We start from the raw sequence: 17,388 nt of genomic DNA, 5'->3' as shown, positions 1-17,388 counted from the left end.
GGCAGGCATGAGAATGAAATTAAAGTATATAGCAGCTAGCTAAGCTAAGCCAAGAGAGAAGAATAGCTGTGTTCTCTAGAAACAATAAACCAGACAAATATAAGGTTGTTCCGCAGAGTCATTTTCATTCAAGGAACGGTTCAATTTTTGACCCGTGACCCCCTTGTTTCCACTTTCCAATTGTGAATTAACTTCATTCATTTCACACATAACCTCCACCATTCAATACTCAATAGTGGATGTACACATAAATATATACACTGAAACCTTTTCTTTGGTTTCAGTTTTCACTCATTATTCAGTACCTAACTGCCTGAAGTGGCAGTGTGAGACAGTCTTCTTTTTCTGCTGCGTGTGAAAAGACATGAACAAGTAATCAACACTTTCAGATGGAGAAAGGATAATAATGCTAATCTTACGAACAGTTTAATTGCAAGAGTGGTTCATAACCCAATGGATAATAGTTTTTTATTTGTCAAATTTTTCATGTGTGTACATTTTCTCTCTCAATTGTGTATGAGACCAAAAATTTATTCAGAGAAATACCAGGTTCTACCATGTAACTACCAACTATTTGGTGGTTAGGTAACATATTTTAATAGAGATTTAAATATTCTTTACAGAAGATAAACATGCATCCGCCAAATAAGATTATTTAACTTTCATTTAAATATTTAACATAATTAATGTATATTGAAGACTTGAACTTGAAATTATTAATGAAGTTAAAAAATTGACACTTGATGTGGTGGTTTGGTGGTTGTCCAGTAGTATGAATACCAAAAAAAGTAGTATTTTTTTATGTGAATCGATCCTAATTATAACATATTGTTTACTCGTTTTAATAATCAAATCCCAAAAGTGATTATTAGTGAGAAAACAAACCAAGAAAAATGCAGTTCTCCTTAGAGGAAGAAAGGATCGATCAAACTTTTGCTGTGATGAGTTCAGTTTTAGAAAATTAAAAACCAGAAAAAGACAACTCAATAAATTGCAAGTTTATTGTTCCATGCTTTCATTTTCGCAAACCTTTGACTTTTAGTTTTATAGTAATTTAAAAGGGGATATGAAATCTTAGAAATCCCTTTCATATTAGTGTGGAGATTGTTATTTTACATTTTTTAGTTTGTTTTGGCAGATGATTAGAAAATATCTGACAGATGTGCCTACACAGAATGTATTAAACTATTATGGGGTTGTGAAAGCTGGTTGATTCAGTTCTATAAACCAAAACATTGCATAAAAGACAGGGATGAGTGGAGAGAGTGTTTGTTTGTTTATTAGAACTATAATGTAATGAATAGTGATGTGAGTGTTTCATGCTTAGTTGCAACAAACAAGCTTGTCTTTACCATGATGCAGTGGAGTGAGTATTAGGTTTACTGGTTTTGTTTGTGCTGTTTCTCATGCCTTTTCAGACAAGCAATGCCAAACTAATTGCACTTCCACCACTTCTACCAAAGCCTAACAAAATCACTATTTTAACCATTCCCTTTATTGCAGGGTAGTTGGTTTTTGGGTACAGAACTTTAATATTAAAGATAATTATAGAACTTAGAATATTTTGCAAAAAAAGTTAAATGATTGGAAAATTAACTAACAAAATGAGGGTATAACACATTCATATAATTAATTGCAAAATAGAACTTGTGTTAGTTTAGAGAAAAGAGACAAGGTGGTAGACTCTTAAACTAACAGTCTACCTAAAAGATACACATTTTTTTCTAAATTCATGAAAAAATTCCTATTTTTTTCCTAATAATTGACTTGCTTTCATGATTTTTAAGATAAGGTATGCTTAAACTTTATACTTTTTAACTGATGAAAGAATTTTTTTTTCTAAAAGACTTGATAATTTTTGTTACATATAATAAAACAATTCGATGTAATTTTAAAAAGTATTTATGATTGATGGATGCATATGACATCTAATCCAATTAAATGTTTTGTCTAGAAAACACTTTGGATACACTTTGTAGAAAGTATTGGAGAATCCAATTACAAACGCATGTGGATGTTTTCTTTTTTAGCAAAATCATATTTTAGATGCTTAGTTTAAAACATGTATGGCTTTAGATGATTTCTGTTTCTTTGTAAAAACCACAGTTTATTTTTCAAAGCAAGCTTTTGCAAACTTTATTTGAATAAATCGTTTAATCAATATATTTATGCATATAACACTATTATTTTGTATCATTTAAAGTTTTAAGATTGAATACACTTTATACCCTTTTTTTAACAAAAGAAAAAGAAAGGATAAAGGAATGGAAAAGAATAAAAAGAATCGTGAAAACAAGAGGAAAAAAAGTTCAAAGAAGCAGAAATTGAAAAATATTTGCATCATATATAAAATGAATAATAAAAAATCTGAGGTGTACAAAATTTATTAACTTTAGAAGAACAAAATAGCAAACCATTTTATTCAAGCATTATTTTTTTTTTCTTTTAATAGAAAACAATTTCTCCACCAATTTTTCATCATTTTAAACCTGTTCTACTTAACATTTTCCTTTGTACAGTATAAATTAAATCTTGCTATCATCATATTGTAAACAAAAAAAAAACTAGATAAATCTACCATTACAAGACCAAGTCAGTAAATTTTAATTTAACATACATGATTATAAATTTAATTATATTTCCTTTTCTAATACTTCCTCCTATAAATATGGAATCAGTCATTCATTTTTTTCACAACATGCCTTTTCTTTCTAAAATTTATTCTTTCAATATTTTATTTTATGACAAATAAAAATTATACATACATAGATACATATATATATATATATATATATATATATATATATATATATATAAATTAATTATAGGTGTTTTAGATACAACCAACTTGTTTGGTTCTTATGAGTGGCTCACAACATTTGTATTAAAAGTGACGTGTGAATTGTTAAAAGTGGAGTTGGAGTATTAAGTCCACTACTTTCACTCTCCTATGCTAATTGCTACTGTCAAATATATATCTGCTGTCTCTACCTTAATTTTATATCAGTTTCATCTCCGGAGCGTGTTCACCACTCATGATCTTTATTATTTAGAAATCACAGAAAATGAAGAATAACCAATAGGAGATGTTCCTTTTGCATTCTCTTCCTGAAAACGATAACTCAGTCTTTCAGAATTCAGCACTCACTTTCATGATTAAGGTAAATAGGAGTATCCACCAATCATACGTAAGATTGAATAATATTGGAGCATGGTGTTTGGAGAAAAAGGCTGCGTGGTCAGAATTAAAGGATAAGGAAGAATGGTGTACTTCTCCTTCTTCTAATCCTTTTCTTGCTTTTTGTTTTTTTCTTCTTCCACTAATTATTAATTTTTTTTTTCTTTCTCTTTTGAAAAAGGAAAATGGTGGAAAATGTCACTAGCATGTTATGTTGCATATGCCATCTTCACGTTACGTGCATCACACAAAACAAGTTAAGTTGCCACATTTAATTTGCTACGCTAAGAATCTCCCTTTCTTTATTCACAAAAACTTCACTGTGCATCGAACCTTCTCCTTCTATCTTTCTATCCACTTCTGCAAATGCATTCCACTAACCTCTATTATATATATCACTCTCTATAAAGGATCCAAGCTTCCTCATCGATTCTCCTTCTGCGCATCAACTTTACTGCATGCAATTTCTTCTGCAAGTTCATGCATCACAAATATTACTTTTAAATCTTATTTCAAACTTACATATAGTTGAATAAATGCTACAAGGTGCTTAAAATGAAGAGGTAACTACAACATAAAAATCTCATTACGTGAATTTTGTAAATGCAAAACACATTACAAGCTTTACTATGTCATCTAAGCGGGAATTAAACTATGGTAATAGTAATGCTAATTTGGATTCGATTTATAAATATATCAAGAGTGGAGAGTGGTTATTTTATTAACTCTTGTTAACTAACTATTTTCTTTACGATTCAAATTTCACAACTCAGCTATAAGTTAGTCTAATTGATTCTCTTTTTTCAAACAATTAATGTAATTGGCAATATATTTATTTATTTAAAATGTTAATTTGATGTATGATATATAGACTAGTCCCAATTTATTCTTCAATAAGTCTTTCTTTTTATTGGTTTAAGCGTGGACTAAAAAAGTTTCATCCCTCAAAACTCTTTTTTAAAGATTTACTATTAAAATAGGTTTGAATTATCACAAGACTTTAGTTACCTTCTAAATATATTTTATAAAAGACTCGTCATTTTACAATCTTGACGGTTACCACCATGGGATAATCCTAATTGGGGTTAGAGGCCTTGAAATATTCATCAATGAAGGTAATCCAGGATATAATTGTCATATTTTTTTTGTATCAAATGCACAGTCATGAGAGACCGAATATGCCTCTTCCTAGCAGTTGCTGAGGATCCTCCTTTAGCGAACCCTCTAGAAATTGTGTTAATCATATCCTTTAGTGGATGGTCCCTGCTAGGACTTCTGCTTTGGCTTCATCGATGAGATTATTCTCTATGTCGATCAGTTTTAGACGTTCTTCGAGGACTATAAAGTGGGTTATGCCTACGGGGTGAACTTCTCTCAAAGCATTCAGTTTTGACGAACTTCTTTAGGTGTCTCACCTAGATGAGTTCTTCAATCTTGTCTTGTAGTGTAGCACATTCTTCTATGGTGTGCTCAAGGTTACGATGATACAAATAATGTCTATTTTTGTCCGCATTTGGAGGAGTCGGTTTCTTTATTAGTGCAGACATCAAATACGCATTGATGGCTTTCTCCAATATCTTTGCTCTAGGTGTATTTAAAGGAATATACTGATGAAAATAAGGGTCCTTGGTCTATTCTTTAGGTCTTGAATCTTGACCCTTTTGGTGCAGTTTCTTATCAACACCCTTTTTGTCACTAAATAAGGATTATTCCTGCATTTGCTTCCTAAAATCCCTTATTTCTTCCATCTGCATGAAATTTTTTGCCCTCTGCCCAAGTTTGTCCAGGTTTTTCGCAGACTGCATGCATAGGCTATTCGCGAAGGGTCCTGGTGATGGCATACTTCCTAACCACATAAACACATTTAAGAAAAAGTCATTTATACAAGGTAAAACAAAGCTCTTTCTCTAAGGCTATCATAAAGTATTTCTAGACCTTGTATTAAGGGTCAAGTATATATATAGTATAAAATATCTTTTAAGCCTTGTATTAAGAACCAAGTAGTGTAGGGATTATAACTATAGCTTAATGGAAGGTGTCCCATCGTAGGACATGGTAACCACATGACAAGCTCTCTGTGAAGAATTTTTTTACAAAGATAGTGATCATATGTTATTTTCTAAGTAGAAAAGCTTTTGCTAAAGTGGATTGCCACACGACATTTTAAAAATTGAGAGTTTTTAAAATTTTTGTCTACTTTAAAGACACATTCTTTTATAAATGAAAATATTTCTCGCCTTGTACAATCACTTGAAGAATTCAAAATGGTATGCTATCTCTCTCTTTCTCTCTCTCTCTTTTTCTCTCTCTTTTTCTCTCTCTTTCACTTTTTTTTCTCTCTCTCTACACACACACACACACACACACACACACACACACACACACACACACACACACACACACACACACACACACACACACACACACACACACACACACACACACACACACACACACACACACACACACACACACACACACACACACACACACACACACACACACACACACACACACACACACACACACACACACACACACACACACACACACACACACACACACACACACACACACACACACACACACACACACACACACACACACACACACACACACACACACACACACACACACACACACACACACACACACACACACACACACACACACACACACACACACACACACACACACACACACACACACACACACACACACACACACACACACACACACACACACACACACACACACACACACACACACACACACACACACACACACACACACACACACACACACACACACACACACACACACACACACACACACACACACACACACACACACACACACACACACACACACACACACACACACACACACACACACACACACACACACACACACACACACACACACACACACACACACACACACACACACACACACACACACACACACACACACACACACACACACACACACACACACACACACACACACACACACACACACACACACACACACACACACACACACACACACACACACACACACACACACACACACACAGAGAGAGATATATATATATATATATATACACTTTTTTTACTGTCTCCGAAAAACCATTTATTAAAAAACTATTTTAAATAAATAATACTTTAAATTAAAATAAGTATTAAATATTAATAAATTAAATTGTTAAATGATTTTTTCTTTAATATTAAAATATCACTTTTTTTAATATGCACGCACATTATATACTGTAATTTGGTGATGAATTTTATATTTACAACTGACTTTCTCTATTTGGATATTTAATCAATGTATTTAAAGTATCATTTTAAAAATCATTGTATTGAATAACTACTAAAGCGAAAAGATTCTAAAAAACAAAAATATCAAAAAGAGAATTATGAAGTGATAAGATTTTAATAGTAACTTAATTGGGATAAGGTTTCCTATTAACACTGTGTAACTGATCTATCACACATTTTCAATCATTATCTTCACAACAGTATAAATTAATTGATGCCTAATTACACGATCATGAACTCCAAATCAAAGGTAAACGCCAATTTTTGGATCTTTCTTGTCATACAAATATGACAATTTATTTTAGTTTTTCTGAAACATATAATTGCAAGAAATATACCATTTGTTTACTAAGACTAATCTCTTTCAAAAGATTTGAAGACACTTGAAGATTACTTGTCCTTTTCTAATCAGATTTTTTTTTCCACATATAAGTGTGAGTTGGAGTTATTAATAATTTTCTTAAGGAATTCCACCATTAATTAAATCAACAACTTATTACACAATTTTTTTCCCTGTCCAAAGCATGCACCTATTTAATGACAATTGAATTTATTGCAGTATATTGATTAACAAATATCTAAAAGTATTAAATATATTAGGATTGTTTTCATTTAATATATATGTTTTTTAGTTAATAGAAATTACAAAAATGTTAGTAATATCATCACAACTAGTAGTTGAAGGCATTATATTAGCATTTTCTATAACAACTTTTATACAACTGAACCTAACTAGTATGTTGCATTATACTATCAAAGTAAATTTGTATATTTATATAAACTATTAATATTATTACAAGACAAAAATTACGAGAATATAGATATTAATTAATTTAAAATTATAAACGGTAAGCACATATATACTTGTTTTTTTTGAAATTATGTAATAGTTATTATATTAAGAAAACTGTGGTTTTATCTCTTCAATTATGGGAATTGAATGCTTAATATATACATGCATACAAATTAAAGAATTTATTTGATCCAACCAACTTTCTTGATCTTTGAGCAACTAGAAATTAATTAGTAGATCCATAACATATAGCATGATCTTAAGATGTGGGTCAACGATACATGAACCAGATAATGAACTACTTTCGTATCTGCCAGCAAACAAATCCTCACACCAAATGGAAGATGGTAGCACACAAAACTAGCAAATGATGTCAAATGGTGAAATTAGTATTTACAAAAAAAAAATGTCATTAAAAATACTTAGTGACAAATTTTGATGAATAATTTTGTCAAATTAAAATAATATACTTAAACTAAGCGTAATTTTAATTTTTAATATTATAATACATTTTTTACTTGTTGAAGATAACAATGGCACATTTTTTTATTATATCATCTTTATTTTGTACATGAACAAATAATATAAAGTTTTTTCTTATTCATACTCAAGCAATTGTAGTTTTCCTATTCATCAATAAGGACTCTTGATTTTACTTTTACAGAAATTGTTTTTATTTTAGTCTTTAGTGTGAACTTGCAGACAGATAGTAAGATCCTAATGATGATTTGATTGTTCTTGTCATCTGCAAAGGGCCTTAGAGGGGAAAGATCTACCTACAGAAGACTCTTTGACACTCAAGTTAGTAAAAGAGTTAGATTTTTATATAAATTATGTGTATAAGTGTTTATGAGAGAATGTGTATTCTTCAAGTATATTTATAGGATCAACATGACCATAAATCTATATTCTTATTAGAATAATATTTAACAGTATATAATAAATAATAATAATAGAAAGATAAATATAACTAACATACTAAACTATCAAGATTTAGTTATAATATGCAAAGATAGTTCAAATACGCATAGTTTTGCATTGTTCCACAACGCTTGTGCCTGTTAGGTTGGATAGAAACATAAATAATTTTAAAAATAATGTATTTGATGACGTTATTGAGGGATCAAAATTACCCCATCCTTTATAATGTATCCTTTATTAGTGATATATCTCCAAAAAATATTCTTGGAATGCTAAGATAAATATAGTCAAATTTTGAAAATATCAAATACATAAAATATACTAAAATTAGAAACAAAAACTTTTATTTATATATTAATATACATGTATAAAAAAATAGTTAAAAAAGTTAAGGCCTGGTATAAGTCTTCTAGGCTTCGTTACTGGCCTTTATAATATAGTTTACAATATAGTGATATTTGGATTGAAGACATTACTAGAAGTGAACTTTTTATTTTGTTTCTTTGTTGATAATATTAGTACTAGTAGTGTGTTATTTTTTTTTTGAATTAATTAGTAGAATATATTACACATTAACGAGTAGTATAGTTCTCACCAACTAGTGGACCATGTCTTAGTAAAGACGATTAAGTCAATGATTTGAGATCCACTTAATCAGTAACATAAAATTTTATTAAACCGATAGTGCTGGACCACTCCCCCATGAATGAAATGCTTCAAACTATAACCTATTTACTAATTATATCAAATCAATATACATGCTTAATTATCCCCTAAACGTTGTTGATTCCAAATCACACTGTTTTTTTTTCTTTTTTACCTTTTCACATCTTTTAAATTTCATTTAAGATCACATTTTCATCTCTGATTTTTTTTTTCTGGTGAATTAATGTACTTCATGTAATATAATGTATATATTGTGTTTACAATGCCTTCTTGAAATGTTTTGTCATTAAGGTATCTTTAATGCTATATTCTTGAAAGTCATCTCATATGAGGTATCTTTAATTTCTTTAGGCAGAGAATAATTAATTGTAATTAAATGGAGTGGAAACATATAAATATGAACATATATTTGAAATGTGAAATTTTTTGTTTGAATTTTTAAATCGTTTTGTAGTAAAAATTGATTTGGAGTTTTTCCTTGGTTATTAGTTCTTGATATCTATAAATGATAACAAAATCTATCAACAATTTCAAAACACTCTAATTAGTTGTTAGAAATACCAGACTAAAAAATATTTCCTAACCTGTATAATCCATCTAGAAATATATTATGTAACAAATCAATTTGCATAGAAATAAATCTAAAACATCCATTCAAATTTTCAAAAATGGCATGACCTCATATATTATGAATCAATGTTACATTTCTGATATAAAAATATTATAAATTTCAACCAAAGCTTAAAATACCTGATATGGTAATAAAATAAATTAATTGAATGGTATAAAAAGTTGACAGTTGGTAGAATACCCTTTTTTGACAGTAAGTATTTTTTTAATTTTAATTTTATTTTTTATCCATAAAAAACAGATTAGTTATTAATATTTAATTTTTAATAGATAAATAATATTGATCTTAAAATAATCTTGAAAAGCATCTAATGTCAAAATTATGTCACAAACACTTGCCATTTAAAAAAGTTAATTAATATTTAAGTATAGAGTGAATAAAAAAACAATTTAATTTTATAGATAAAAAAACAAATAAATCATGGTTACAAAAATTAAAATTTTTCTCTAAAGGAAAATTGAAGCCTATGTATTATTACTATATATTAATTATAATTATCTACATTAACATATAGCTTATTTTTTATTAAATAAAAGATTAGAGGAAAGGAATATATTTAATAATTAAGTTCTTTTAACACATGTCTGACCTTTTTAAAAAAAAATGCTTACAAGCCCCTTAACCGGTACAAATTGCAGAAAAAACAAAGACAAATAAAATCAAAGAAGCTCGTAGTATTACACAATGTAACATATTTTTTTTTTTGTTAGGCACGAATATTTATTAATAAAGTATTCATATTATATCGTGATTTAACCAGCTTTCGAAGCTCTCATTCTGCATGAAATCACATTAACATTTTTGGTTTTGCCATAAATGATGGTTATTATGATGACAGATTAGCTGCAACATCAACTCCTGAACGTTACTTTAAGCAGAAGATTAAGCTTTTTATAATAAGCTAAAATTTTACATTGAAAAAGAAAAAAGATTAAATGTTTAAATTTAATTTAATTATAAAATAAATTTATCAAATAAAATTTATTTGTGTAAAAAAACAAAATTAAATCTACTTCAATCTCACACCATTCGTATGATGATGTTTGCAACAATATTTATTTATATTATAATTTAATTTAACTTTTAATCTAGAATTAGAGAGCTTTAATGAGAAGATTAAGTATAAATGAGGAATTTAATAAAAGTAGGAACCGTCCTACAGTGGTTATGTGATAGAGTTGTATGTTACATATACCCTCCTTAGTCCATGCATCTTACCCGAATCCTATACTTAATCACATGCTACTTATCTCCTTTTCTTTTCTTCTTCCACTGCTAATTATAGTATACATCAGTGTTTGCTTCAAAGCCACCACCATCTCCATCTAGATTATTACTTTTATGTTTTAACATAAACATTTTACAAAAACAAATAATCATACATTAAATTTATCAAACAATATTTTTAATAAAAGGCATTTAACAAATTGACATGCTCCTTCTCATTAAATTCGAACATTAACTGCAAAATGCAAAGCATGTTTAATCATTGATGAATCATACGCATGCAGAGTCTGTGTGTGAAAACAGTGTGCTGTTCTGGAGCACAAACTGGCGAGAAAATATAATATTCTTTCGTAAAAAGTACTTCCACCATACACAGAAATAAATAAAAGAAAAGAAAACATTAATTGCAGCAGTTAAACAAGGCAAAAAAAAAGTATGGTCATGATTGAAGCGTGCTTCCACACGCTGTTAAAGACGCGTGACCAAACACAAGAACTTTTCTTGTTTCCAACACTTCCAAGGTTAGAAAAGCAAGGAAGATTTTGGGTGGCTGACTATTTGGAGTAGCTACTGTAACATATTATCATAACATAACAAACCCTCTTCTTGCCCATTCACTACCAATATTTATAAATATAAATATATATATAAATATAAATATATATATATATAAAAGCTGTTCACACACTCCTCCTCCATATAAATTCTACATGTCTCTGTGTCTCTTTCTCTCCACTACTACTGCATCTCTTATTGCAAAGCCAAAAACCTCTGTGCTGTTCATAGAGCTCACTGTTTGATTGTCTTTGTTTAGTACCGTATAGGATATCTAATGTTGTCAGAAATATCAGACATGGAAGGCATGGCCATGGAGGAGCTTGTCTCATGCAACAACGATCCCACCAACATAGCCAAAGGGAAGCGAACAAAGCGACGCCTGAGGCCTTTGTCACCTTGTGTTGTCACCGCCGTTACTGCCACGGCCGCCGCCATGACATCAAGCTGTTCGAGTGCTTCTGGCGGCGGCGGTGGGTCGTTTTCGTCTATCACCTTGGAGGAGGAAGAGGAAGACATGGCAAACTGTTTGATTCTCCTGGCACAGGGAAGAGGAGGAAGCGATCCTCTTCATCACAAGGACTTATGTGATGATGTGAAGACGGAGAAGGGTGGCAGCAAAATTGAATTTTATGTTTACGAGTGCAAAACATGCAACAGAACATTCCCTTCTTTTCAAGCACTCGGTGGCCACAGAGCGAGTCACAAGAAGCCCAAGGTTGAGGAAAAGAAATCCCCACCACCGTCGTTGCCACCGCCACCGTCTTCGTCCTCGCAACTATTTAATTTTGAAGAAACGAAACCGAATCACATGAAGATTAGCCCTTCCGTTTCGCTTCAATTAGGGTGTGGAAACAATAGGGGTGGCTTAAATTTCCATGGGAACAAGTCCAAGATTCACGAGTGTTCCATTTGTGGGTCAGAATTCACATCAGGACAAGCATTGGGTGGCCACATGAGGAGGCACAGGTCATCTAACAACAATAATACTAATAATATCAATACTGTTGTTGTTCAGACGACAACAACTTCTGACGGTGCCGTTGAAGTTAAGCCTCGGAATGTTCTACAATTGGATCTCAACCTGCCGGCGCCGGAGGACGATCTCCGGGACTCGAAGTTTCAGTTTTCGGGGAATCAGAATTCCATGATGCTGTCGGCTGCTCCGGCTTTGGTGGGATGCCATTATTAGAAGCCAGAGTGGGAATTGGACGGAGAGGGGGAGAAAAGTTATATTATTTGATCAATGATCATTGTGAATTATTAGCTCTATTTTAATTTACAATTATTCTTAATTATCGATTCTTTGGATTATTTTTTCCTTTTATTAATAATTTCCCATTTGGATTATCCACTCGTTCAAGTTTTGGAATACTTTGAGTAAGTAAGTGGTTAGTGTTGATGGTTGCCTTTCATTCACGAAAAGTGATATCGAGTCATAGAGCATCTTCATTTTCCCTTTTTTTTTCCCTCTCTCTTTATTAATTTTAATGTATCTTATTATAGTTTGGATGTTTCTTAGTAATGAATCATAAGAATTAGAGTAGAAGATGAATGGATCGGTGGAATGGATTGGCATGGCCAGAGTTTGATTGCACCATATCCACAACCAAAAGTCATGGGATAGGCTTCCTCTGTTTGCCTTTTTATCTATATCATTATCACTTCAATAATACTTAAACAATTTCTCTATCAGTCTCTGTCTTTCTCACTTCTCCTCACTTACTCTAGCTACCACACTCATTTCTCCTCTTAAGGGGTGATTACCAAATTAAAATAACAATGTCTCAACCATTTCACTAACCCAGTTTACCAACCGTTTAGTTCTTGGTAAATTTGATATTTTGATGAGAAAAAAATAAAGAAGACAAGTTGGGTGGGTATGTAGGTTTGTGGTGTGATTATGTAATGGAAGTTCCGCCCATACAAAAGTTGATGCTCCCAAGAAAGATACTGGTGAGTCTGAGACCACAAAGAAACGTTTGATTAGGAGGTATAGTAGAGTGTGGTCCAGTGTTTGGACCCATCAACCATACTCTCTATCTGTCTTTCTAGTATGTAGTTACAAAGTAGAGGGTTATTATTTATGCAGTTCACAGAAGGGAGATGAGAAAAGGACATGAGAAAGAAATGACAACAATGTTATTTTTTCTCTTCCATGAAAAATAACAACATAAATGTTTTTAGTAACGTGTCTTAGGGTGAGAGAAGGGCATAAATGTCGACACGTATTATAGGGTGAGAAAGAAAGAGATGGAAGAGTTTTGAAGTGACTTACAGTGGCCACTTATCTAAAGTTAGTTATGTGCACGTTTTGGTGAATGCTGGTAAGCGAAGCATGTGGACACATACGTTGCGTGAGGTGTCTGAATGCATAAGAAATCAGAAAAAGAGAAGTAAGTGATCACTCATTGACATTAGCACATGTAGGTTGGGAACTTCCTTCCATTACATTTTTTTTTATTTATATTTATATATTCTCCTTGCTCTAATTCTTATTAATTATAATAAATCATTGCTTTGCTTCTTTTGTTAATTAGGCCCATCCTAATTTCTGCTTCGATCACGAACTTCTCATCAACTTCGCCATAATATGTGGACGCGCAATATCATCTTTTATACACTTTATTTTTCAATTCAAAAAACATAAACAAATGTAAGATCAACCACAACATAAGTTATATGTTTTGGTCTTACCATTCCTCAGTTTCCAGTCACGGCCAGACAGTGGTATCATGAGATGTCCATGTCCTTTTCTGTGAAAAAAAAAACAAAAAGAAAAAGAAAAGGAGGAACAACGAGTATTTTAAGTTCTATTATTTTAATATTTCCACGTTATTTGTAATTTTGTATGACATCATTTTCACACAATTTTTCCTTTTGGATAATACAACACACCCACACCACACCACATAAATGACATGTGTTCTTACAAACACATTGAAAGTTTTCACTTCCGTAAAATTAGAGCGTTTCCCTTTATCCCTTTGAATTTCACTCAATAGTTAATATAGTAACTCATGGGTTCAACGTTAGTAAAAATTTATACTACTTTTAACTCAAAACTTTAAAAATAATTATTAATGTTAACTTAAAACTTTAAAATAATTATTAATGTTTACTTCTTCTCACTTCTAAGTATGTTGTATTTGTGATGATAAATACTTAACAATAGAATTACCGATAAAAACCCTCCTACTAAAGTGTGTATCTTATGTTTATATAAACCCATGTGTATTTCATATTTTATTCGATGTGAGACTTTGTTTATACCCAACATTCATCAACTTAGACTAGTAATTGTATTCCAATATTTTACGATGAACAAGAATTTTCCAATCTTAAAGATGTTTGCCGTGACTTGTGATCTCAGGAGTTGAATAGCTGTGATTGAATAGTTTGGAATTATGTGAGTTGTGTAGGAAAATACTCAACCAAACTGAAGAATGGAGTAATTTGAAGTTGTTATGGATTTTGCTTCTAGGTATGAATTTTGTAGTAGAATCGGTTCACTCTTTCTAGGGATACAAACAAAAAACTTCAAATGCATGAATTGTGGTTTTCTGTGTCCTTATTGTCCCTACTACACTATAGCCCATCACCAAAAAATCGGGCACCCTTCACTTCTATTTGTGACGAGGTAAAAAGTGATCAACTTTATGCCTCGGTTCTGGAACGAGACAAAAAACGCTACGATTCGGCCTCGGTTATCAGATAACCGAGATTGTTCTTGTCCTTCAACTGCCTCGGTTGGAGGCTAAACCGAGCAGTAGGGTCTTTTTTTTATTTTTTTTTTTGGTTATGCATTACCAGTAGGGTTTTTGAACAAGGAGAGAACTCAAGGAGAGAACTCAGATTAAGCAAAACCCTCACCCTTTTTGTAGATCTGAACACATTTGCTTGCACATTAACACAGAAAAGTTAATACAGGCAACATCTCTGACCCTAATTTTACCCCAATCTCAGATTCAAAGAAGCAAGTAAAACAAAATCTCAGATTCGAAAAACCCTAATCTGACCCTAATTTTACCCAATCTGACCCTAATCTCAGATTCACACCCCACCATCAACATCAGAAAACCCTAATCTAACCACCACCTCCACCACTATCACCGCCGCCACCATTGACGCACCACCACCGCTGCTCTTCCCTCCAGAGGCGACACACTCGCAGGAGATTTTGGAGACCGAGAGAGCGACGGAGCGAGCCAGCGAGAGAGTGACGGAGCGAGACCGAGGGGGAGAGGCGCGAGAGCGAGGGGGCGAGTGAGGGGAGGGAGGCGCGAGAGCGAGGGAGGCGAGGCGAGGGAGGGAGGCGCGAGAGCGAGGGACGCGAGGTGAGGGGAGGGAGGCGCGAGAGCAGGGAGGCGAGGTGAGGGGAGGGAGGCGCGAGAGCAGGGAGGCGAGGTGAGGGGAGGGAGGCGCGAGAGCGAGAGGAGGCGAGGTGAGGGGAGGGAGGCGCGAGAGCGAGAGGGAGCGAGGTGAGGGGAGGGAGGCGAGAGCGAGAGGGAGGCGAGGTGAGGGGAGGGAGGCGGGAGAGCGAGAGGGAGGCGAGGTGAGGGGGGGCGCGAGAGCGTGGGAAGTGAGAGTGAGGGTAGGTTTTCGTTCAGGGGAAATATTTGGGGAAATAAGAGGGTTATATGCCTCGGTCCTTCTGGCCCGAGGCAGTAGAGGCTGATACGCCTCGGTCCCTCCTACCAACCGATGCAGTATACCTCTTTTTGGCACCGGTTTTTTTTAACCGTGTCAGAAACCACTAATTAGGCACCGGTTGCCTTCACAACCGAAGTAGTAACCCTTTTTGGCACCGGTCAAGTCTGAACCGAGGCCTATAAGGTCTCGTTAATTACAAAACTGCCACCGTGTCTGAATAGACAGCGGTTTGGTGTAAACCGAGGCCTATTCTGCGAGTTTAAAAGCCCATTTTGTACTAGTGGTTATTGGTGTTAAACAAATTTCCATTAGCTTCTCTTACTTAATCATGAATTAGTACTGATCCAACATGATTAGGTTGAAATTACCAGAACCAAACCATGATCTTTGTAGTTTATTATTACTAATTGTGTTTGGTATGCAGCCAGGGAACAATAAATGTGGATTTAAGTCTTCCTTTTTTAGATTAATTTAGTGGTAGTTCTTACTTTGGTGTGGTATGTGGCTACCTAAGATCTACCTCACTGGTTTGGGTTTAGTTGGCTTAATTTCCATGGCTACAAATTCTTCACACTCTGAAACAATTAAGAGTAGATATTTTAACATTGTTTTAGAATATGGGGGTATAAAAAATCAAAGACACGTGCATGTGTGTAGTAGAAAAATAATAGAAATATATACACTTTTTATATATAATTTTTTAAATACTTTTTTATTTACTAAAATTTATTAAAAATTATAAAATGTACATTCTGAGTCAATATATAAATTTTGTTGAGTGCGTGTTTCATGTTATGTATGTTTGAGTTAAACGAAGGATCAAGAAAATTGAAACCTTTGAGATGATTGTTGTGAAGCTGCCCTACATTTTGTTCTAATTTTTATTTCTATGTTTCCTAAAATCTTCTTTCTTTTTTTTCTCTCTCTTATTCTGATTAATTGAATTAAAATTATTACCTTATTTTTTTATAATGTCAATATAAAACAAATACATATTGTCTAACGTTAGAGATTATTCTACGTGGCTTTTAATGACACGACATTGATGAGAAATAAAAGTAAAGATTCAGATATTTATAGTCCTTGTAATTTATATTTTTATAGACCACGTAAAATTATTTGACTTAGTTTATATTCTTCGAAATATTTTAAGTTTATTTTCGTTTTTTCTTTGTGTGAAAGAAATTCCATTGGATGATGTCATGAGAAAGAGTATTGTGTGAGCATGTTGTCATTGTTGTAAACATTTAATGTATTCATATATTAAAATGATCAAAATAATTTGATGGCTTGAAGAACAAAAGTAGCCAAATTGACATAACATCTAAAAGAAATTTTATTGGGAACAGAAAAATAAAATACTTAAATTTTAAAGAATAGAAAACATATATAAAATAACATTATTAATGCTTAATTAAAACTAAAATAATAAAAAAAGTAA

The 17,388-nt window shown here is 32.5% G+C and overlaps 1 protein-coding gene across 1 annotated transcript; it reads left to right on the top strand.

Moving 5' to 3' along the window:
• The first annotated feature begins 11,315 nt into the window (after window positions 1-11,315).
• On the top strand, window positions 11,316-12,666 carry LOC124835141 (zinc finger protein ZAT5). Its single transcript, XM_047310032.2, has one exon. The coding sequence runs from the start codon at window positions 11,572-11,574 to the stop codon at window positions 12,484-12,486; it is 915 nt and encodes a 304-aa protein (XP_047165988.1). The 5' UTR covers window positions 11,316-11,571; the 3' UTR covers window positions 12,487-12,666.
• Window positions 12,667-17,388: the final 4,722 nt, after the last annotated feature.

This window comes from Vigna umbellata, chromosome 6 (assembly GCF_029865625.1).
Source record: "Vigna umbellata cultivar VRB3 chromosome 6, Vumbellata_1.0, whole genome shotgun sequence".
Classification (NCBI taxonomy): domain Eukaryota; kingdom Viridiplantae; phylum Streptophyta; class Magnoliopsida; order Fabales; family Fabaceae; genus Vigna; species Vigna umbellata.
This window is presented reverse-complemented; position numbering and strand designations above follow the sequence as displayed.

Coding starts and splice junctions, on each gene's coding strand:
- LOC124835141 (XM_047310032.2), top strand. CDS start 11,572: ATGTTGTCAGAAATATCAGACATGGAAGGCATGGCCATGGAGGAGCTT.